The sequence below is a fragment of the Pituophis catenifer genome, unplaced genomic scaffold, assembly GCF_029215685.1.
Source record: "Pituophis catenifer annectens isolate HBS135680 unplaced genomic scaffold, rPitCat1.0.hap2 SCAF_21, whole genome shotgun sequence".
NCBI lineage: Eukaryota > Metazoa > Chordata > Lepidosauria > Squamata > Colubridae > Pituophis > Pituophis catenifer.
In genome coordinates, this window is record NW_027256901.1 from 940,952 (window position 1) to 960,420 (window position 19,469).

The following is a 19,469-nucleotide window of genomic DNA, read 5'->3' on the forward strand; positions in this document are numbered from 1 at the left end:
CCCAGCCTCCGGAAACAGGGGGATCGGCTGAGTGGCCTCGACTGACCAACCAGGCCTGTGGACGGAGGGGGTCTCTGCCATTGGGGTCTTCCTGCTCTTTTCTGGTCTCCTCCTCCAACTGGTCTCCTCCTTTCAACTGCCGATGGGATCCAAAAGGAGCCGCAAGGGAGCCTGGTTGGTCAGTCCGGGCTATTCAGGGGCCTCCGCAGTGCCTGGAGGCTGGGAAGGTCTGGAGGGGAGGAACCGGCTCCACCCCCAACAAAAGGGGAGTTTCGGCCCACCTGGCTCAGGTCTCCTGCCATTGTCCTCCCTCCCCCAAGTCAGGCGGAACCTCCCCTTCCCCAGATGTGGCTACCTAGAGTTGGGGAGGGAAGGGGGGCCAGCTCTTTCATCACTCCTTCCCCCCCCACAGCTCCCCAAGGGACAGAAATGGGGGTGAGCTCAGGGGCCTCAGCGCAATGGCCATGGAGAAAGGCCGAGGCAGGAAGGGGGCTTGTACCGCCACCCTCGGAGTGCCGGGCCGGACACAGACTGGGGAAGGGATTGGGGGGGGGGTCCTTTCAGATCCTGGGGGTAGGGGGGAGAATTGCAGCTGATGAGAAGCTCTTGGAGCCTCACCTGGACGCAGGCAAGGAAAGTGGGGAGGTTGAGACCTTTCCCCCAAGAGGAGATTCCCTTCCCTCCTGCCCTCCCCCCTTCTAAGAGACTCCAACTTTGCCCCTCCCCAAACCGCTGCTGCTCTTGGCCTCTCCTGCTCCCTCCACAGAGCCAGGCACTGTTTCTCCCATGCCCTACAGCTGTAACCTTGGCCAGAGAGAATCCGGGCCCAGAGTCTGGGAGTGGCCGATCCGCTCCTCTCAAGACCAGATTCCCCGCTGTCCCCTCCGCAGCACCTGCCTGCCTCACCTGTCTGCCTGGCAGCATCTGTGGGACTTCCCTTGCAGCTGCCTCGGTGTCCCACCTGGGCTCCGAGCCCCAGAGGCTGCCCGGAGCTCCACCTGCTGTCAGGGTTCCAAGGGACACCCCTAATGAAATAAAGCTCTGAGGCCTGAGGTTCCTCAAAGTTCCAATTTATTAGAGATGTCATGTTGGCACATCTGGGAAAACCCGAATCTGAAAGCTTTCTCTATCCAGCTGACAGTTCACAGCCCTCCCCACACCCACAAGTTCATCACGTTGTCCAATCAACTCTTCACACTCCACCGGATACAATCTTCAGGCAGTCTCCATCAGATGCAGGCAAAAGTCCTTGAATACGGAACGTTGTTATGACTAACTTTCTACCCCTCCAACAACAACCCCCTCCCAACTTCCCCAACTAAAGTATGTGGCAGTTAAGAAGCAAAAAAGAAAATTGTCTTCTAAAATTGACACCAGGTTAGTCTCTTCCCAGGAATGCCCCAGATCCCCTCCTCCTTCCTGGCCATCCTGGGCTTTCTCCGTGGGTCTGGGCTTTGCTTCCCCCCCCCCCGAGTGCCCCATGCATGGAAAGAGGTGGCAGTGCAACATGGGATATGGTCTTCCCCATTTCCAGAATTCAATAGATGGAACCAGGAGGGGGATTTTGCAAATCTGCTTTCCTTCCCCACCACAAGGCTCCCCAGCTCCCTTCTCCCTAGAGGGGCTCCCCACTCAGCCGGGCAGAGTCCTGCCTGGCATCCCTGCAAGAGCCCCCTTGCCTGGCCTCTGCATGGGAAAGGGTGGCGGGGGAACATGGGACATGGGATTCTGCATTCCCAGGTCTCTGAAGATGGAAGTTGAATTTTGAAGATCAGCTTTCCATCTGCAACACGTCTCGACTTTGTCTATCGTCCAGTCTGTGAGCATCAAAAAGAACCAAGAAGCAATGTTGATTTGCAAAGTTTAATCAAGGTCTAAACAAGGCCTAAGCAGCAGCACAGCCAGAAGAACATAACAAGCCGGATCACGGGGTTAAAGTCAGCGCTGCACGCAACCGCCGTGCAACGCTATTTATTCCCTTCCCGCCTCTCAACTACCATCCGGCACACAATCCACACACCCCCATCAGCTGTTCAGCGATTTCACTACTCCTGCCTGTCGACATTGTCGGTGCTCCATGAACATCATAGGTCAGCGCCTGGCTTCTGGTTTGGCTTCCGTCATCACCAGACGGTCTTTTGGGACCGCCAGCCCCGCTGCCCGTAAAGAGCCGCCCTTACAGCTGAGAGGCGGCTCGAAAAACTCCGTTTCTTTAAGGAAATGTGAGGAGAGCTGGCGAGAACAGGTAGAGCCCTCTGTGAAGTCCCCAGAGTTTTTTTTTACTCTTGGGGAGGAAGCAGGATGAGGCTCCCTATGCAGCTCGCCGCTGCTCTGGGCTTCGGGGGAACTCTGTGCTTTGCAGAGCTAGACGATGTGACCAACCTAATCAGTGAAAACTAACAGATTGCTTGAATAAGCAGGATGAAATCCGGATTTGGGACTCTAAATTGCAAGTATTTGTAACAACCCTATAATTGATTTTAAGAATGGAGAAAGAGTGAAAGGAGAAAAAAAAAGTTTAAAATGGCAGCTGGCTGAGGCTTGAGAAGAAAGCTGAAAGCGAAAGTCTTTCCGTTTGAATGGTTTAATATGTTACAAAGTATTTGAAGCAATAGTGCTGGCTAGAAGAGAAGAGAAAAATTTCTGTTTCATGCTTCTTCCTTCTTAGAGACTTGATATTGATATTGTGTGGAGAGAAGACTTTTTCTTTAAAAAGAGTCTGTTTGTGTGGCAAGATGGCGTTAAAACTGACAAAGCCAGACAACCATCTGTGGGGGGGGGGGGCTCCCCCATTTATAAATCACAAGAGCAATTTTTGAGCTTGCAGATGCAGAAGAATGGTTTTAAAAACTTAAAGGAATTTGTTGTGGAGGAGTTGTCAAGACATGATGAGATTATGAACCAGAATCTTGAAAAATTTAGACAGGAAATTACAGAGTTGGTTCAACAAAAGTATGATAACCTGAAGCGTTATATTGTAACAGCTTTGAAAAGCTTTTCAGAAGTAATTCTAAAGATGGATAAAGATATCAATTTAGAAATAGAGTCTAAAATGAAGGAAGCTGATTATAAAATTTATAATCTGGATAATAAAATACAAAGAATTGAAAATGACTTGACAATGATTCAAGAAAACAGCTCAGAAGTAGAGTCTAAAATGAAGGAAGCTGATCACAAGACTTACAATGTAGATAATATAAAGCAAAGGATTGAAAATGAAGTTACAATGATGCAATTCAGATCCATGGAATTTGCAATCAGAATGAGGGGAATACAGGAAAATAACAGGGAGGACTTGAGAAAGATGTCTGCTGAAGTTCTGGCTGTGATTTTAAAGGTTAGTTTTGAAGAGGGGGAAAAATCTGTATTTGAAAAACTTTTTCAATAAAAAAAAAAGAACGTCATAGGTCAGCGCCAACGACTCAGACTTTGGAAACTGTGCCAATCTTGCCAAGGCGGCATGCTGCTTATTGCTGGACCCAGCCGGTTGCCGCGCAGAGCTTCCCCCACCATCCCAGGCAGCCAGGTGGGTATCGTCGACGCTTCGACTCCCCCAGCCCCCCATCAATGGCGAGTCCCAGCCAGGGCTCGACAACACGAGGGTCCTGAGCTCCCCTTCCCTCCCTCCCCTCCCCACATGGGGTGAGAGGCAGCCTTGACTTCTCCATCTCTTTTCCCTTGGTTTCTCTCTCTCTCTCTCTCCCTCCCTCTCTCTCTCTCTCTCTCTCTCTCAAACACATTTTTTTTTAACTCTGCAAAGTTCAAAAAACTAGTTGTTCACTAAGGTTGATGTTGTTTTTGTAGTCTGGCCACATTATTGCATCAGCCCTTTTGTGTGGTGCCCTTGAGTATTAGCTTTCAAAATAAAGTAAATTTTGGCTCCAACTCAGCTGGCAGCTATTTCAGATCTGTGACATTCTCTGGCGTTAACTGGCCTCTGGGATTTTCTCTTTCATCACTATGCAAACAAATATCAGATTTATTTGTTATTTCAGCCACAGGTGCCATGTATTCCCTCTGGGGCCACTTTCAAGCATGGAGCTCCCAAACCTCACAATTCTAGATGACGGATTTAATTCCCTCTCTGCCCCTGTTATTTTGAATCACATGGGGATTATTTCTCTTTCATTTCCCTCCAGAGAATTTCCCAACAATCTTTGACTGCAAGAACTACTTAAATTATCCAGGGATCCCTCCTGAGAGGGAGAATTATGGTAAAAGTTTCAGCTCTGCTGTTTGGCCGAATCCTCCAGGGGAGACTTTGGGCAGAGAAATATGGAGTTTTGGGACAGGCAGAGTCTGTGCTCTTGAATCTACGTCTCCCTCCTTTCCAGATGAAGCTGAGTGTTTCTCTGTGTTTGAAGAAGGAAAGCAACTGGATCATATTCCACCTTGTGAGAGTCCTTTGATTCTTCTAATTCTTCTTTAGAAACAGGAAAGAGATTGATTGATTCACCCATGAATTATGGATCTCCTGCTTCTGTTTCTGATGCTGCTTTTGTCCCATCCAGTCTCTGGGAAGCTGAGAATGAAATGCCCACTGAGTTTGGAGAACCAGGATGGAAAACAGCCACAGAGCTTTTACAGCCCAGGAGACCATCTAATCAGTATAATCACCAGTGGAGATGAAATATTGCATACAAAGTTGCTTTTCAACGTTGCTCCTTCTCTTCAGTTTGTTTTCCATGATCCGTAAGTCATTCAGGGTGATGGAGTTGCTGTCCCTCCATTCTAACACTCTCCTTCTTTTCTGTTTTTTTCCCATTTATTCCTATATTGGGGAATATGTCTAATTTCCTGAATGATTTTGATTTCCATGGCTTCTCTCTTTTGTCTGATTTTGTGAAAGAGACTCAAAAAGGGGTCTGAAAAAAAGCTGAAAGGCCTGCAGATTATTTTCCTCCCTCAATTCAATCCTTAATTTATCACTTGGATAATGAATTTTATTTAAAGTAGTGGTGGAATCAGTTGTAGTTGTTGTACCTCAGCCAATTTCCATATTTGTGTAACTGATCACTGGTTTTGGATCAATGTTGGTTTAAGGCTCAGTAGGCTTGTGGAGGATTATATATATATAATATATAACAAAAGTATTTGTTCTGGCTGTTGATTATAATAACTTTCTTTCAATAGGACTTCTTACAATTTTTATTTTGGCTTACTATACATTTTCAACATTCAACTGGCCAACAAGAATTCCCATCTCTTGCACAATCTCACACTTGGCTACAACATCCATAACAACTATATTAGCACTTTCCACACTTCAGATGCCTTGCTGGACATTCTCTCCACTGGAGAAGCAAATGTCCCCAACTACGGCTGTGGAAGGAAGGACAACATTCTGGCTCTTCTTGATGCAGCTGACAGGGAGATCTCCATTCAGATGTCAACATTAGGAGGCACCTACAAAGTCCCACAGGTTTGTGTGTGTTTTTCTCTCTTTGGTAAAGTGAGGGGTGGGTGGTGGTGGGTGAGCAATAGATGCAATCATGTCTTCTCCCTGGAATTCAAGAGCTGCTTTTCTCCATATTAGCAAAAAATTCAATATTTTACCCCATTATATGTATGTTGAGATTCATCATAAAAGGCCTGAAATGCAAGCAAAACATTTGCTGAAGAAGACATTCTAAAAACTATTTAACTGATCAAAAAATATCCCTGGTTGTTGGGGCCTCTATTGGCATCTTCATTTTCACAGATAAATAATGCCTACCGTATCCAGTCAGATTGAAGTTGGCAATAGTAGCATTTTATTTGCCTAGAATGTGGAATAAAAAGGACTCTAGGAACTATAGACTAAATAGACTAGTAGATATTTTGGCTAAAATTTATGCCATGACCCTCTTAGATAAACCTGAGAAAAATGTATTCCTTGCAGAAGAACCAGAATGTTTTAGGTAGAATTAAAAGCTAGATAGATTTTATAAGAAATAAGGCATAAGTTAATAATCTAATATTGGCAACAAATTTGTCTTGAAATATCTCATCTATATCAGTGAGGTAAAACAAGGTTTGCAGGCTTTCTAGATGTTAGTGCAGTATTTGACTGAATAAACAGAGAAATATGATGGAGAAAATGTTTTGCCCTCAAAATGGAGCTCAGCCTGTTGGCCCTGATCCAAGCCCTTGTTTGAGAGGGAGATTTGGGCTCAATGGAGCCATTAGAAGAAGGATCTATGCTTACCAAGGGGGAAGGGAAAGATGCATATTTGAACCCTTGTTCTTCAGTCGAGATATGAATGACTTACTAGGACTAATGCAGGGTCAAAAAACAGATCATAAATAAAGGTTATTTCATTCTTTGACAAAAATGACTAAATTAGTGGACCAATGAAATACAGTTCATGTAGTATACAGTGCTTGGATTTCAGAAAGGCTTTGACAGAGAAACCACAACCTATTTCTTGGGAAGCTGAAAATATGTGGGATAGACAGCATCACCCCCCAGATGGAGTCAGTCTGTGGCAGCAGCCAAAAAAGTCAATTCAGTCCTAGATTGCATTAACAGAGGGATAAAATCAAGATCACATGAATTATTGGTATTGCTTTTTAATGCCTTGGCAAGACCAGACTTGGAATTGTGCATCCAGTTTTAGTCTCCATATTATAAAAAAGATGTAGAGACTCTGGAAAGAGTGCAGAAAAGAGGAACTAAGATGATTAAGGGCCTGGAGACTAAAACATATGAGGAACAGTTGCAGGAATTGGGTATATCTAGTCTAGTGAAAAGGATTGGGGTGAAATAATAGCAATGTACCAAAATTTGAGGGGCTACCACAAAGAAGAAGAGGTCAACCAATTTTTCAAAGAACTAGAAGACAAGACAAGAAACAATGGGTGGAAACTAATGAAGGAGAGAAACAATCTAGAACTAAGGAGAAATTTCCTAATGATGAGGAATGGAACGTCTCCCCTTCAGAAGTTGTGGGTGGTCCATCACTGGAGGCTTTGAAGAAGAGACAGGACAGCCACTTGTCTGGAATAGTATAGATAGATACAGATTAAGAGAGTTGGAAGGGACCTTGTAGGTCATCTAGTCCAAGCAGACCCTACACCATTTCTGCAGATGACAGTCCAGCCTCTTCTTGAAAGCTTCCAGTGATGAAGGTCCCACAACTTCTGAAGGCAGCTTCAGTTCCATCGGTTGATTGCTCTCACTGTCAGAAAATTTCTCCTTATTTCCAGGTTGAATCTCTCCTGTTCAGTTTCCATCCATTATTCCTTGTCCGGCCTTTGGGTGCTTTGGAAAATAGCTTGACCCCCTCCTCTCTGTGGCAGCCCCTCAAATATTGGAAGACTGCTATCATGTCTTCTCTGGTCCTTCTCTTCACTAGACCAGCCATGCCCAGTTCCTGCAGCCTTCATTGTATGTTTTAGCCTTCAGTCCCCTAATCCTCTTGGTTGCTCTTCTCTGCACTTTTTCTAGAGTCTCAACATCTTTTCTATAGTGTGGTGATCAAAACTGGATGCAGGATTCTAGGTGTGGCCTTACTAAGGCTTTATAGAGTGTATATTAGTACCTCTCTTGATCTTGATTGTATCCCTCTGTTAATGCAATTTAGGATTGCATTGGCTTTTTTGGCTGCCGCTGCAAACTCTTGACTCATATTTAATTGGTTGTCCACTAAGACTCCAGGATCCCTCTCACAGTTACTGCTATTATGCCTGGTTTACTGCTTGAACAGGGGGTTGGACTAGAGGACCTCCAAGGTCCCTTCCAACCCTTTTATTTTGTTATAAGTTCTGTTATAGATACACATGTTTAGCCTGCTAAATTCCTATTGGAATACACTGATTTATACAGATAATGTGATATTATCCTACCTATACATTGGATTGTATAGACTTGGATTGTTTTGTCTTAATAATTATCTGACAATTTATAAAGCAAGTTCAAAAGTTATGGTCTTTGTGAAATGACATCATAGCCATGGATGGTCAGACAATAGAGCAAGTAACACCTTTCCTTACCTGGGGTTGTTTTCTCTGAGCCTGAATCTTGGCTCCCTCATCATCCAAGGAGCTCAGTTAGAGAAAGGGCAGGAGTGAAAGTGGTGCTTAAATGAAAACCTCATAGCTCTCCAGCTTCCTCAGCCCCAATTATTAAAGTATACGAGGCCCAGTTTTCCCCCATGTTCTTACATCAATCTGATGTTTGGGGCTCCAGAGAGAAACCACCAGCAGAACCAACCCAATCTCAGCCTCTGAGGAGGATCTTGGGGTGGGTAAAAGGACTCCAGCTGCTGCCCTCAGAGCTGATTTGGGAATTTACCCAATTTCTGCTTTGCCTAAATTCAGAAAATATGGGCATTGGCATAAAATTTAATCTATAGAAAGTGACAGACTCTGACAATTGTGGCTGTTGGAACAGACAAAACTTCAATTAAAGACCAAACTTGGATTATGCAACTAATAAATCTTTTTTATATATAATCACTTTATTAAACTTTTATTACATTAAAAACATAAAAAAATATTTCACACAACAACAGCTAATTGAGGTGTTTTTCTTTTGACAATTAGTAAAGCAACTAACACATCTTATTAGGCTTTGAGGTCTGCCTGATTCTTGTACAACTGGAGAAAGAAGTTAAAAAATTTCCTCCAGAAAGATTCTGGGATATAGAAGCAGAAAAAGATGCAGCAATTCTCAAAAATTATTATAGACCCTTTATTGGAATAGAAATTTGCACGTGTTAATTTAATTGTGATAAATTGTAGGGGTGATACAGTAATATGATTTACATTATTTATAGTTTTTTAATTTGTTTATTATTTTCCATTATTATGATACAATTTTGTTAATATTCTGTCTTTAATATTTTAAACAATGTCTAATTAACAAACTATTCTAATACATTCATGAGAACCAGGTTGGATTTATTAAAATCTAATATTTTGGACTTGATCTGATCCCAAATATAACATAGCATTCTTCATTGCTTTTTTAGATCAGTCATATGATTACTTCAGAGGCTCTGAGTAATAAAAGGAAATTCCCCTTTTTCCACCAGATGGAGCCCAAAGAAGGATTCCAGTACTCAGCAATTATCCAGCTGCTCCTCCATTTCAGATGGACCCTGATTGGCCTCTTTGCTTCAGACACAGAAAATGGAGAGAATTTCATGAGGATTTTTCCTCCTGTGCTTGTCAGGAATGGAATTTGTGTTGTTATATCACAACAATTTTCACAAATAGAACATAAAGTAGCTCTCAGGGATGCCCTCTCTAAATGGAGACAAATCAACGTCTTTGTTCACTTCATAGAATTTGATTCCATTTGGGACAGAATTCTTCCTTTCCATTTAACACTTAGGCGTCTGCCAGGACCCATTGAAGGGAAAGTTTGGTTCCTCACAAATTTTATAGGGTATACAATGAAAAAGCACAGACTTCTCAAATACATCCATAGTATTTGGAACTTTGGTTATCTGCCAAAAGAAAGGCCAATTGATTCTGCCTTTGAACCTCATTTCTTTGTGGAAGAAAAGTTTCAAGATCCTTATTTCCGCTGTTCTCTTTCAAAGAACGTCTTTTCTCTCAAAGGCCGCAGAAGATGCACCCAGAAAGCCCCACTGGAGACCCAGGAGAAAAGGAACAGAGGAAAGTTCGGAAATCACTATCAATATTACAGTATCATGAAGACTCTGGCCCAGGCCTTGAATGCCGCTTATTCCTCCAGATCGAGGTGGAGAAGGACGGAGGGAGAAAAGACCTTGGGGTCTCCAAGGCTGCAGCCATGGCAGGTATGGGGTCTCAATATGGATCCATTAATCTTAGATACTTTGGAGGAGGAATCCAGAGGAGAAAGAGGGGAACCATCTCAACAGATCTGGCCAATTCAATTGCTGAGGGAATAATGGTTCCAAAGAGTAGATACCATGGCATTTTAATATGAAATTCTGCTCATTTGAAAATGCTGCATTCTTTTTAAAATGAATTCCTGTATTTGTGGTTTTGTGATTAGAATGGTGGAATTTCCCCTTTGTTCCGTCCCCACTGCAGGTGGGTCTGTGTGCAGCTCAACAGGCAGCTAAACCCCCTCTTCTCCTCCAGTGAAAGGGAGCCTGGGGTGGATCTGGGTGTTTCATTGGGAGAAAAGGGCACGGAGAAACTGAGGAGATGCAAAGAGTGAGAGTCAAATATAAATAGGAGATAGGCAGCATTAACTAAGAGCCAACAAAGAAGCAGCTGGAACCTCTCCAGGGATGCTCCGTGTGAGGGACGGAGGCCTCCGGATGACCATGTGTCTCGGTCAAACCGGCTGTTTCCATCTCCTCCAAAGGCTGAGAGAAAAGGGAGTCTGGCTTCAGACCATACAGTGAGGCTTATCTGCCCCCGGCCACTAGGTGGGGCTAGAGCTAAAACAGCACAATAGATACATGTTGTGGCATGACGACCTTTATAAATTTGGAGTGGACCCTGAGACCATCTAGCCCAACCCCTCCTCTCTGCAGGAATCCCAGTTAAAGCTTCTCTGACTGATGGCTGCTCAGTCTTTGCACTCAGATAATCCATGAAGAGGAGACTGAACTTCTCTGCTTTACTGGCTCAGCTCTAAAACAGCAAATTCTCGTCCATGCTTGGTGCCTGCAAGGGGACCTGGTCCTTGAGTTGGGGTCTCCCCAAACCAGAACGTTCACTTCCTGATATTCTTATGGCTGCATTTGCCTTCTTTCCATGAACATCTTCCTGCTGACTCAGATTATGTTCACAGTTAACTACGATTTTGAGATCATTTTCACAAACATGCATATCAAGTTTGGGGTCCCTCATCTTTCTTCCAGTCCATCATTTATGTTCTTATATGACACTCTATTTAGTTAGTCAATTCCTAGTTGCTAAAAATCAGATATTTTTCTACTGCTTTTTAGATATGCACCCTTCTGTGTGTGCTGATGATAAATATTGTTTCTGGAAACTTGATATTCCTCTCATTAAATTTTATTTTATTCAAAAAAGTAAAATACAAACTTCAAAAAATAAAACTATTACAAAGACAAAACAAAATTAGATGAAACATTTTTTAAAAAATTGTGCATTAAAAACAGATAAAACCACATACGCATATATTGTTCCCCAGTTGAATACTGACAGATGTACATTTCTCCCCCTTGCAAAATACGCCCACAATTATAATCTTCTACCGATATATTTGCAACCACTTGACTTGTCATCTGTCTGCTGTATATAAAAAAATATAGTTAAGAGGCAATAAAAAAAAATTAAATTTCAAAACTTCAAAACTGTCTGTTATCTGCTATTCTATTTAACTCTCAGACAATTTGCAGGGGCTTCTTATCTACCACAGACCACCACAATCATTATCTCTGATCCATCCTGAATCTGTTCATGATTCAATATCTTTGTTTGATGCTTAATAATAACACATTTCCTTTAAACTTTAATTAGGATCTTTCCCAGCAACTGCTTTCCATTCCCCACAGTCACAGGACCTCCTGTAAATTGAAACACAATAACTCTTAAGATTTGTTTTCCAATTAAATATGAAAAATTCATTCCCCAATCTCCCTCAATCTCCTTGAAAGAATCCATTTCTTCAGTCATCCATTCTGCCCACTTTGAGTCTTCAGGGTCCATGGCCTCTCCAGCCATCTCCAAGCAGCCTCCCTTCAACCCAGACTCCGTCTTCAGGGATGCCAGCAGCAAATTCAGTTCCAGTCCATCCATCCAATCCAATCCATCCAATTCAACAATTGTAGCTTGCTTCTGATTATCGTCTTTAAATTGATTTAAAACCATTGTTATTTTATCAAACTTTTTAAATGCAGTTTCAAATAAGGTTTCTAAGTAGAAAAACTTTATAGTCTTTAAATTAAATCTCATCAAATTAGGTTACTCTAGGATCTACATCTTAGATCAAATCTTGCGTGAAGGGGATTTATCAACTTGACTGTATTAATGATAACATAGAAAAATTGATGTCCAATAGCAAAAAGTTATCCCTAACCTTCAATCCCTGGCCCATTAATTAAAGTATATAAAGGTTCCCCCTATGCTCTTGTATGGAGCAGAAGTTTGGGATTTCTACTCAACCACAGTACTAGAACAAACACAGTCCCAGCACCTGAGCTGTATTGTGGGGGTAGATCTAAGGACATCTGCTGCAGCAGTTAGAGCTGAATTGGGAATGTATACAATTCATCCACTATCCAATATCAAAGCATTTAACCACTGGCACAAAGTCAATGAAATGGAGACAGATAGACTCCCCAAGTTATGCTTACTAGAGCAGATAAACTCACAATCACAAACCTCTTGGATCATTAAACTGATTGATTGTGGAAGTAGCTGTGGCCTTCCTGTCTCTTGTGTGAAAGGAGAACAATTGAAAAAAACAGCTGCCCAAAGAATTAAGGATACAAAATGACATGGCTATTCTAAGTAAGGTGGGTAAGTTGAAATGGCTGAGCAAATACAAACCTACTTTTCAACTAGACAACTATTTAAAGTTGCAACTGCCAAAACATCTTAGGGAGAGATTTACGCGAGCGAGATTCAAACAGCTGGACACAATGGTCAGATATGGGAGATTCCACTCTAGACCTGATAATGGACGTCTCTGCATTTGCAGAGTGGCAGAGGCAGAAGTCCTGGCTCACATCCTATTTGATTGCTGCCCGCATAAGAGGATGAGAGGCAGGTACCTTGGTTCATATATCAAAGGAAGGACCCATTGACCCAATCTCATTTTGAATTTTATTTTATACAAATTCCATTTTAAAATGTTTTTATCGGATTTTATTAATAATTTGTGTTTGGAAGTCTGCACTTTGATTTGGCCCATGGACTAATCAATCAAGTAAACAAACATAACCTTCAGATGTCGTAGGAAAATAATAATAATAATAAGAAGAATAATTTTATTTCTTTTTTTTTTTTTGAAAAAAGTTTTATTTTAGATTAAAAATAAAAAAACAAAAACAACAACAACACAACAACAACAACATAAAAATATCATCCTTACAAACAATTATAGACAGCATTTCAATCGGTTGAAATCATTTCGTGCTTACAATTCTCCAGATCTCCTCATATAACAATTAAAGAATAATTTTATTTCTATACCACCCTTCTCCCGAAGGACTCAGGGCGGTGTACAGCCTATTAAATTTAAAAATTTAAAAAGATTAAAAATTATTTGAGTATCTCTTTGAAGACAGTTTCCCCCATTGGGAATTCCATATCAAAACGACTCACCTTATCTGCAGCCAGAATTTGAAAACAACATTTAATACAGCTCAGTACTTGAGCAAAATGGCTCGGTTGAGATTGGCATTTGTGGGGCTGATTGGCGTAGACTGAAGGGGTGATATTGAAATATAATTTTATCATATTTTATTTATCCATATATTATTGTATTTTATTCCAATCTCATTTTGAATTGCATTTTATTCAAATTCCATTTTAAATTGTTTTTATTGGATTTTAGTAATAATTTGTGTTTGGAAATCTGCATTTTGATTTGGCCCATGGACTAATCAATCAAGTAAACAAACATAACCTTCAGGTGTCTTAAGGAAAAATTTAAAAAGATTAAAAATTATTTGAGTATCACTTTGAAGACAGTTTTTATCCACTTAGTTATCATACCATCCGCCCCTCAGTTTTCTAATCACATCACACAATTGTTTGTGAGTCCATTACTGAAATCCAGTGATATCACCAGAGTTCCCATCATCTATTTAGGAAGTGCAATGATGTGTGAGAGTGACTTTTGGGATGAGGAGAAGAGAGGCTGCCTAGGGAAGGATCAGAGAAGAGGGGAGAATCCAGGGGTGAAATTCACTTACCTTCCCTACCGGTTCGCAAATGTGTGTGCACTACCACAGAGCCCTCATCAGAGCCTCCCCAGACTCCAGGACTGGCCCATGTCCCTCCCCAACCTCCTCACTGTCCGAATCTGCTGCCAGCTCCACTGGCCACTGGTGGGCCACAACAGCTATACGGATTCTTCCTTCGACTTCTGTCAATCCTGTCTCCAGGCGCAGAAGTGCATTTGAGACACAACGTGGCATCTGGAGAATTGATCTGGTGAATTTGGATTGAACTACTTCTAATGATGTAAAACATGAAGCTGACGGTCCGAGCAACGTCCCATAAAGGAGCTGTGCTAGCGACTTGGGCACAAAAAGCTTAAGAGCAGCAGGGACATAGTAGCCTCGCTTTGTGCGGAAACAATGAAGAATGGTGCTGGCTGATCTTTGGCCCAGGGCAGCTGCATCTTTCTTGAACCCTTGGCCTGAATGGCCACCCCCAGGGATTTGAAGGGGCTTCCCTGCTCTATTTTGTGGCCATTTAGATACCATGAATCAAGTTTTGGCCTTTTTGATCTTTGTTTTCTCATCATTTATGCCCAGTTGATTGTAATTGCAGTGCTGGAGAAGGGCTCGCAAGGCTCTTTTCAGGCCTTCTGGTGTCCTGGAGAGGATCACAGGGGCAACTGCATAGAGCAGGAGGGCGATGCTTCGGTCACCTATTTTTTTGGGGGGGGTTGATTTGGTTTGTTTAGCCATTTGACCATGCCAGTTGTGTAAAAGTTGAAAAGCAGGGGGGCCAAAATGCCCCCGTTTAACCCCCTTTTGAGTTTTAACTGACTTTGAGAGGGACCACTGGATATCACACCTCACCTTGAGGGATGTCTTAGTATGTGGGGCACGTAATAGATGAAGAACCCTGTGGTCAATTGAGGCAGCTTCCAGCTTCTCCCATAGCTTAGTCCTGGGAACCGTATCAAAGGCTGCCTTGAGATCTATGAAGCAGGCGTGGAATTATGCAGGTCTATTTGATACGTATTTTTCCATCAGTTGATGAAGAACTAAGCACTGATCGGTAGTGCCTCTCCCCTCTCTAAACCCGGCTCCCTCTTCAGCGATCAAATTCTCCAGAGCCAGCCACTCTCCATCTGGAGGTGCTTTCCATCAGGATGACCAGGGAGAAGATTAGCCTGACAACTTTCTTCTTGATCAACCCATGCTTTCTGGGAATCAACCTCTTGTTTTCAAAGAGTTTATGAATCATCTTTTTTCTTTCTCTGTTCATTTTATTTGTCATCTGCTCTAGAATGTTCCCTATAATTGATGAATTGTATCAATGATATTTTCTCTATGCTTTTTCAGTATATGATGGACAAATTTTTCTCAAACTTTCTCATTCACTTATGAAGATAATGGCCATATTTGTATCCTATTTACCCATATTTGGAGATGAGACAATTGTAGAACAAAGATTCAATGTGGGATAAGAAACAAAGTTCTCTGTTTTTCAAATTCCTGGATGTTCCCATTCTAGTTTCATCCCTTTCTGGAGAAGAATGAATTTTGGAATATTTCTGACTTTAAACTGTATTTGGACCAAAATGGAGAGATAACAGCAGAACTGGGCATTTGGGGCTTCTTGGTTCTCCCCAAGGAGGATCCCAGGAGAGAGACTCTGGCGTATTTTGAAAGACAGAGACTTTCTATCGACCAAGATGCTCTTTCACTGCTAAAGTTGCTCAATAAGGTGGGAGAAATTTTGGTGTCATTTTTCTGTTTTCCAAAGCCTGAGGTCCCATTTCAAGTGGGTAAAGCAGGGGTGAAATGCTACCGGTTCACTCTGATTTAGGCAAACTGGTAGTAAAAAATACTTTTAAAAGGTTAAAAAAGGTTCCAACGATCGCACAGCACAGCTGTGATCATCGGAACCTTTCTTTAAGAAACTTTTTAAAGCATTTTCTTTACTACCTACTCGCCCGAACCGGTAGTAAAAAAAAATGCTTTAAAAAAGTAAAAAAAAAATGTTGGCCAAGCCCACCCAGTCACATGACCCCACCAAACCACGACCACCAAGCCACGCCCACAGAACCGGTAAGAACAAATTTTACATTTCACCACTGGGGCAAAGCCTGGAGTCTCCAGGGTGGTTGGCCTCCCATGCCAGGTGGTGTCATCTCATGGAAGCTCTTCAAGAGACGGGACCTAAGTGGAGTGGCTTTGCCATGTTTTACGGAAACCTTTCAAGATCTTACTGGTCAGAGGTTTCTTCATCACAGTTTAATTTCATATTAAAAAATCTAATGGAATAAAAGTTTCCTAAATCTTTTACAGTAAACTTTGTTCTCAGTTTTAAGATGAATATATCATCATATTTAAATCTTTTTTATATTTATATTTATATTTATTGAATTTATATACCGCCCTTCTCCCCGAAGGGACTCAGGGTGGTGAACAGCCGAAAATTAAAATAATATACAATATAAAAGTTAAGATAACTAAAAATAAATTAAATTAATCGGCCTCCCAATTTAAAACCCCAAGCTATACAATTAAAAACTAACCCATAAAACCTATTCAGGCCAGGCCGGCTTGCTGAAATAAAAATGTCTTCAGGGCCTTACGGAAAGTGCGGAGGTAGTTCGTTCCAGATTCCATCCCTCTAGAGACTTTATTAAATGGAAAAGTACTTTATTGTAATGTTTAATTCCAAAAGCAAAAGGGAGGAACTAAAGGAAGAATCTGCCAGTTGTTTTACCTCTTGCATCTGTTTAGGAGTAGTCAGAGGTTTCATATTTACCTCAATGAAGACCAGAGGCTACTTGTCTCCATCCATTTCTACCTCCATTTTCCATGGACGGAGAGTCTTAACATATTTTCTTTGGCATTCCTTTTCTTCTGCTCAGTCCCTGCCTCAGTCCAAATGTGTGGAAAGTTGTCATCCTGGATTTGTCAAGAGGGCTCGAGAAGGAGAGCCAGTTTGCTGCTATGACTGCCTTCCTTGTCCGGAGGGGACCTTCTCCACTCAGGAAGGTGGGTCACACTGAGGAAAATGGGAGGCTTTGTCCAAACTGGGTCCAAATTAAAAAACAGATTGAAGCTCACCTGTTTTTTTTATTTTTAACCTGCACAATTTCTTATATAAACGGATGTAAATCAAGAAGACTTGGAAGGAGGGGCTGGGAAAGAGATGGGAGGAGGGGGTGGCAGACTGGGAAAGCTTTACTAACAGCAGAGGACATATCTTTTCTCCTTTTTAGTTTGGATGTGTGCTGCTAAGTTTACCTTTCTAGGAACATCTGAGATCTTTGAAACTTGATGAATTATTTTAGGTCCACCTTCTGAAAGACTTTTCAATCCACTGTATATTGAATCCTCCCCTTGAGGATCACTGAGAAGATGTCATTGGTCCATAATCTGATGCTGTGGATAGTTGTGGTGGGAACTCATTACACAAATATTCTGCCAGTCATGTAGATTAATCAATCAATCAAACAAACAAACAAACAAACAAACAAACAAACAAACAAACAATCAGAATCCAGCTGGAAGGAACCTTGGAGGTCTTTTAGTCCTACCCCCTGCTCAAGCAGGAGACCTTATGCCATTTCTAAGGAGAGACTGTTTAATGAAATTGTTAAGAAATACTTCTTGGTAAATGCCTGTGGTATCAGCTGTTATCCAAAGAAGGTATTTTCTGGAAGATAAAAGGACAGAATGTTAAAGATCTATTGCTTTTTTTGCTTTCTCAGATACCGAAAAATGCACCAAGTGTCCAGATGATAAATACCCAAATGAGGCCAGAGTCCAATGTATCCCCAAAGTTATAACCTTCCTGTCTTATGAAGAACATCTGGGCATCATCCTGGTATCTTTTGCCCTACTTTTCTTCCTAACTACAGGCCTTGTTTTAGTCACCTTCACTAAATACAGAGAAACTCCCTTTGTCAAAGCCAACAACCGGGACCTCTCCTACATCCTCCTGGTCTCCCTCCTGCTTTGCTTCTTCTCTCCTTTTCTCTTCATTGGTCAACCAAGGAAGGCCACCTGCCTTCTCCGACAAACGGTTTTCAGCATCATCTTCTCAGTTGCTGTTTCTTCTCTCTTGGCCAAAACCATCACGGTGGTGCTGGCCTTCCTGGCCACAAAACCAGGAAACCGAGTGAAGAGATGGTTGGGGAAGAGCTTGGCCAACTCCATCATCCTTTCTTGTTCTGCAGTCCAAATTATCATCTCCTTCACCTGGTTGGGAGTTTCTGCCCCCTTCCCTGACTCTGACCTCCACTCCCAGCCTGGAGAGATCATCCTGCAATGCAACGAAGGGGCCGTTGTCATGTTCTACGTCACCCTCAGCTACATGGGCTTCCTGGCTGCCATCTGCTTCACGGTGGCTTTCCTGGCCAGGAATCTGCCTGGGGCCTTCAACGAAGCCAAGCTGATCACCTTCAGCATGCTGGTCTTCTGCAGTGTCTGGGTGACTTTTGTGCCCACCTACCTGAGCACCAAAGGGAAATTCATGGTGGCTGTGCAGGTCTTCTCCATCCTGGCCTCCAGTGCTGGTCTGCTGGGCTGCATCTTCATCCCCAAGTGCTACATTATCCTTCTGAGGCCAGACCTCAACACAAAAGAGCAGCTCACATGCAGAATAAATGTAAAAATATGAGATATAACACAAATATGATATTGAAAGAATTGTTAAAATTTCTTTTGTTTGAAAGGAGATATTCTTTCCATTTAGATAGTATGCAGGAATCAAATAAAAGGATATCTATATCAGGGGTGGGTTCTATTTACCTTTACTATCGTTTCGCATTGTGCTTGCTCTTCTGTGTATGCGCTTATCGCTTTTGATGACGTCTGGATCAGTGGGCGGAGCCTTACCCTGGTTTTACTACTGGTTCTATAGAACTGGTCCAAATGGGGGGCAACCCACCACTGATCTATATGTTTCATAATTGGAAATTATTGAATGACTGGAATTCTTGCATCTCCCTTTCCTTTCAGCTCAATAAATCTTGCTAAAGAGAACTTTGTAGAAGTCATTTAGAGGAATTTGCTTTTCAGAAACAGCTACTGAATGTGACACCTTATAGAAAATAATTCAGGCACTTCTTCCTAGAGCTAAAAGTGTGTGTGAGAGAAAGTGAGCAGGAAAAGAGGCCAGGAGGAAGCTGTGGGAACCAGCCTGGTTGCCTGATCCTCTCCCTGAGAATGCCGGAATGATGTGAAATGCCATGTTTGACTGGCTCTCAGCTGGGGAGGGAAATCTTCATCACTCTTATATAATTCTTTCTTGATTTCCTCATAAAAACCTCCTTTGCAGAAAGAGTTCAGCAGAACAGCTGTCTGGGATTTCAGTTTGGGATTGTTTTTATTTTGGTGTGTACTTTACAAAATAAAAAAACTAAAGTGTGTAACGAAATTTCCACTGTATATATTTTTTTTCATCAACCAGAGAAATAAAATAGCAGTTTTCAGACTCTTTAATTTTCCACTTTACAATTTGTACGTAAAGCATTTTCTCTGCTCCTCTTCCAAGCTTGTATTGTCTGTGAAGGGCTGGAGAAGATGCCCAGAGAAAGGGGACCTTGAGACTCTCCCCAGGAGGAGGTTGAGGGGATCCTGTCTAAAGGCAGCCGCATCACTGACCAGGTCACAAACCTTCAGTGCTGCATAATATACATCCAGGTC

At 42.1% G+C, this 19,469-nt stretch overlaps 1 protein-coding gene across 1 annotated transcript in view; it reads left to right on the plus strand.

The window, feature by feature from the left end:
* The first annotated feature begins 458 nt into the window (after positions 1-458).
* LOC139326266 (uncharacterized) overlaps positions 459-19,469 on the plus strand; it is a 39,138-nt gene continuing 20,127 nt past the window's right edge. The window contains 4 exon segments of the mRNA XM_070956422.1: positions 459-573; positions 891-1,003; positions 8,955-9,040; positions 9,550-9,749. Coding sequence (XP_070812523.1) covers positions 459-573; positions 891-1,003; positions 8,955-9,040; positions 9,550-9,749 — 514 coding nt within the window.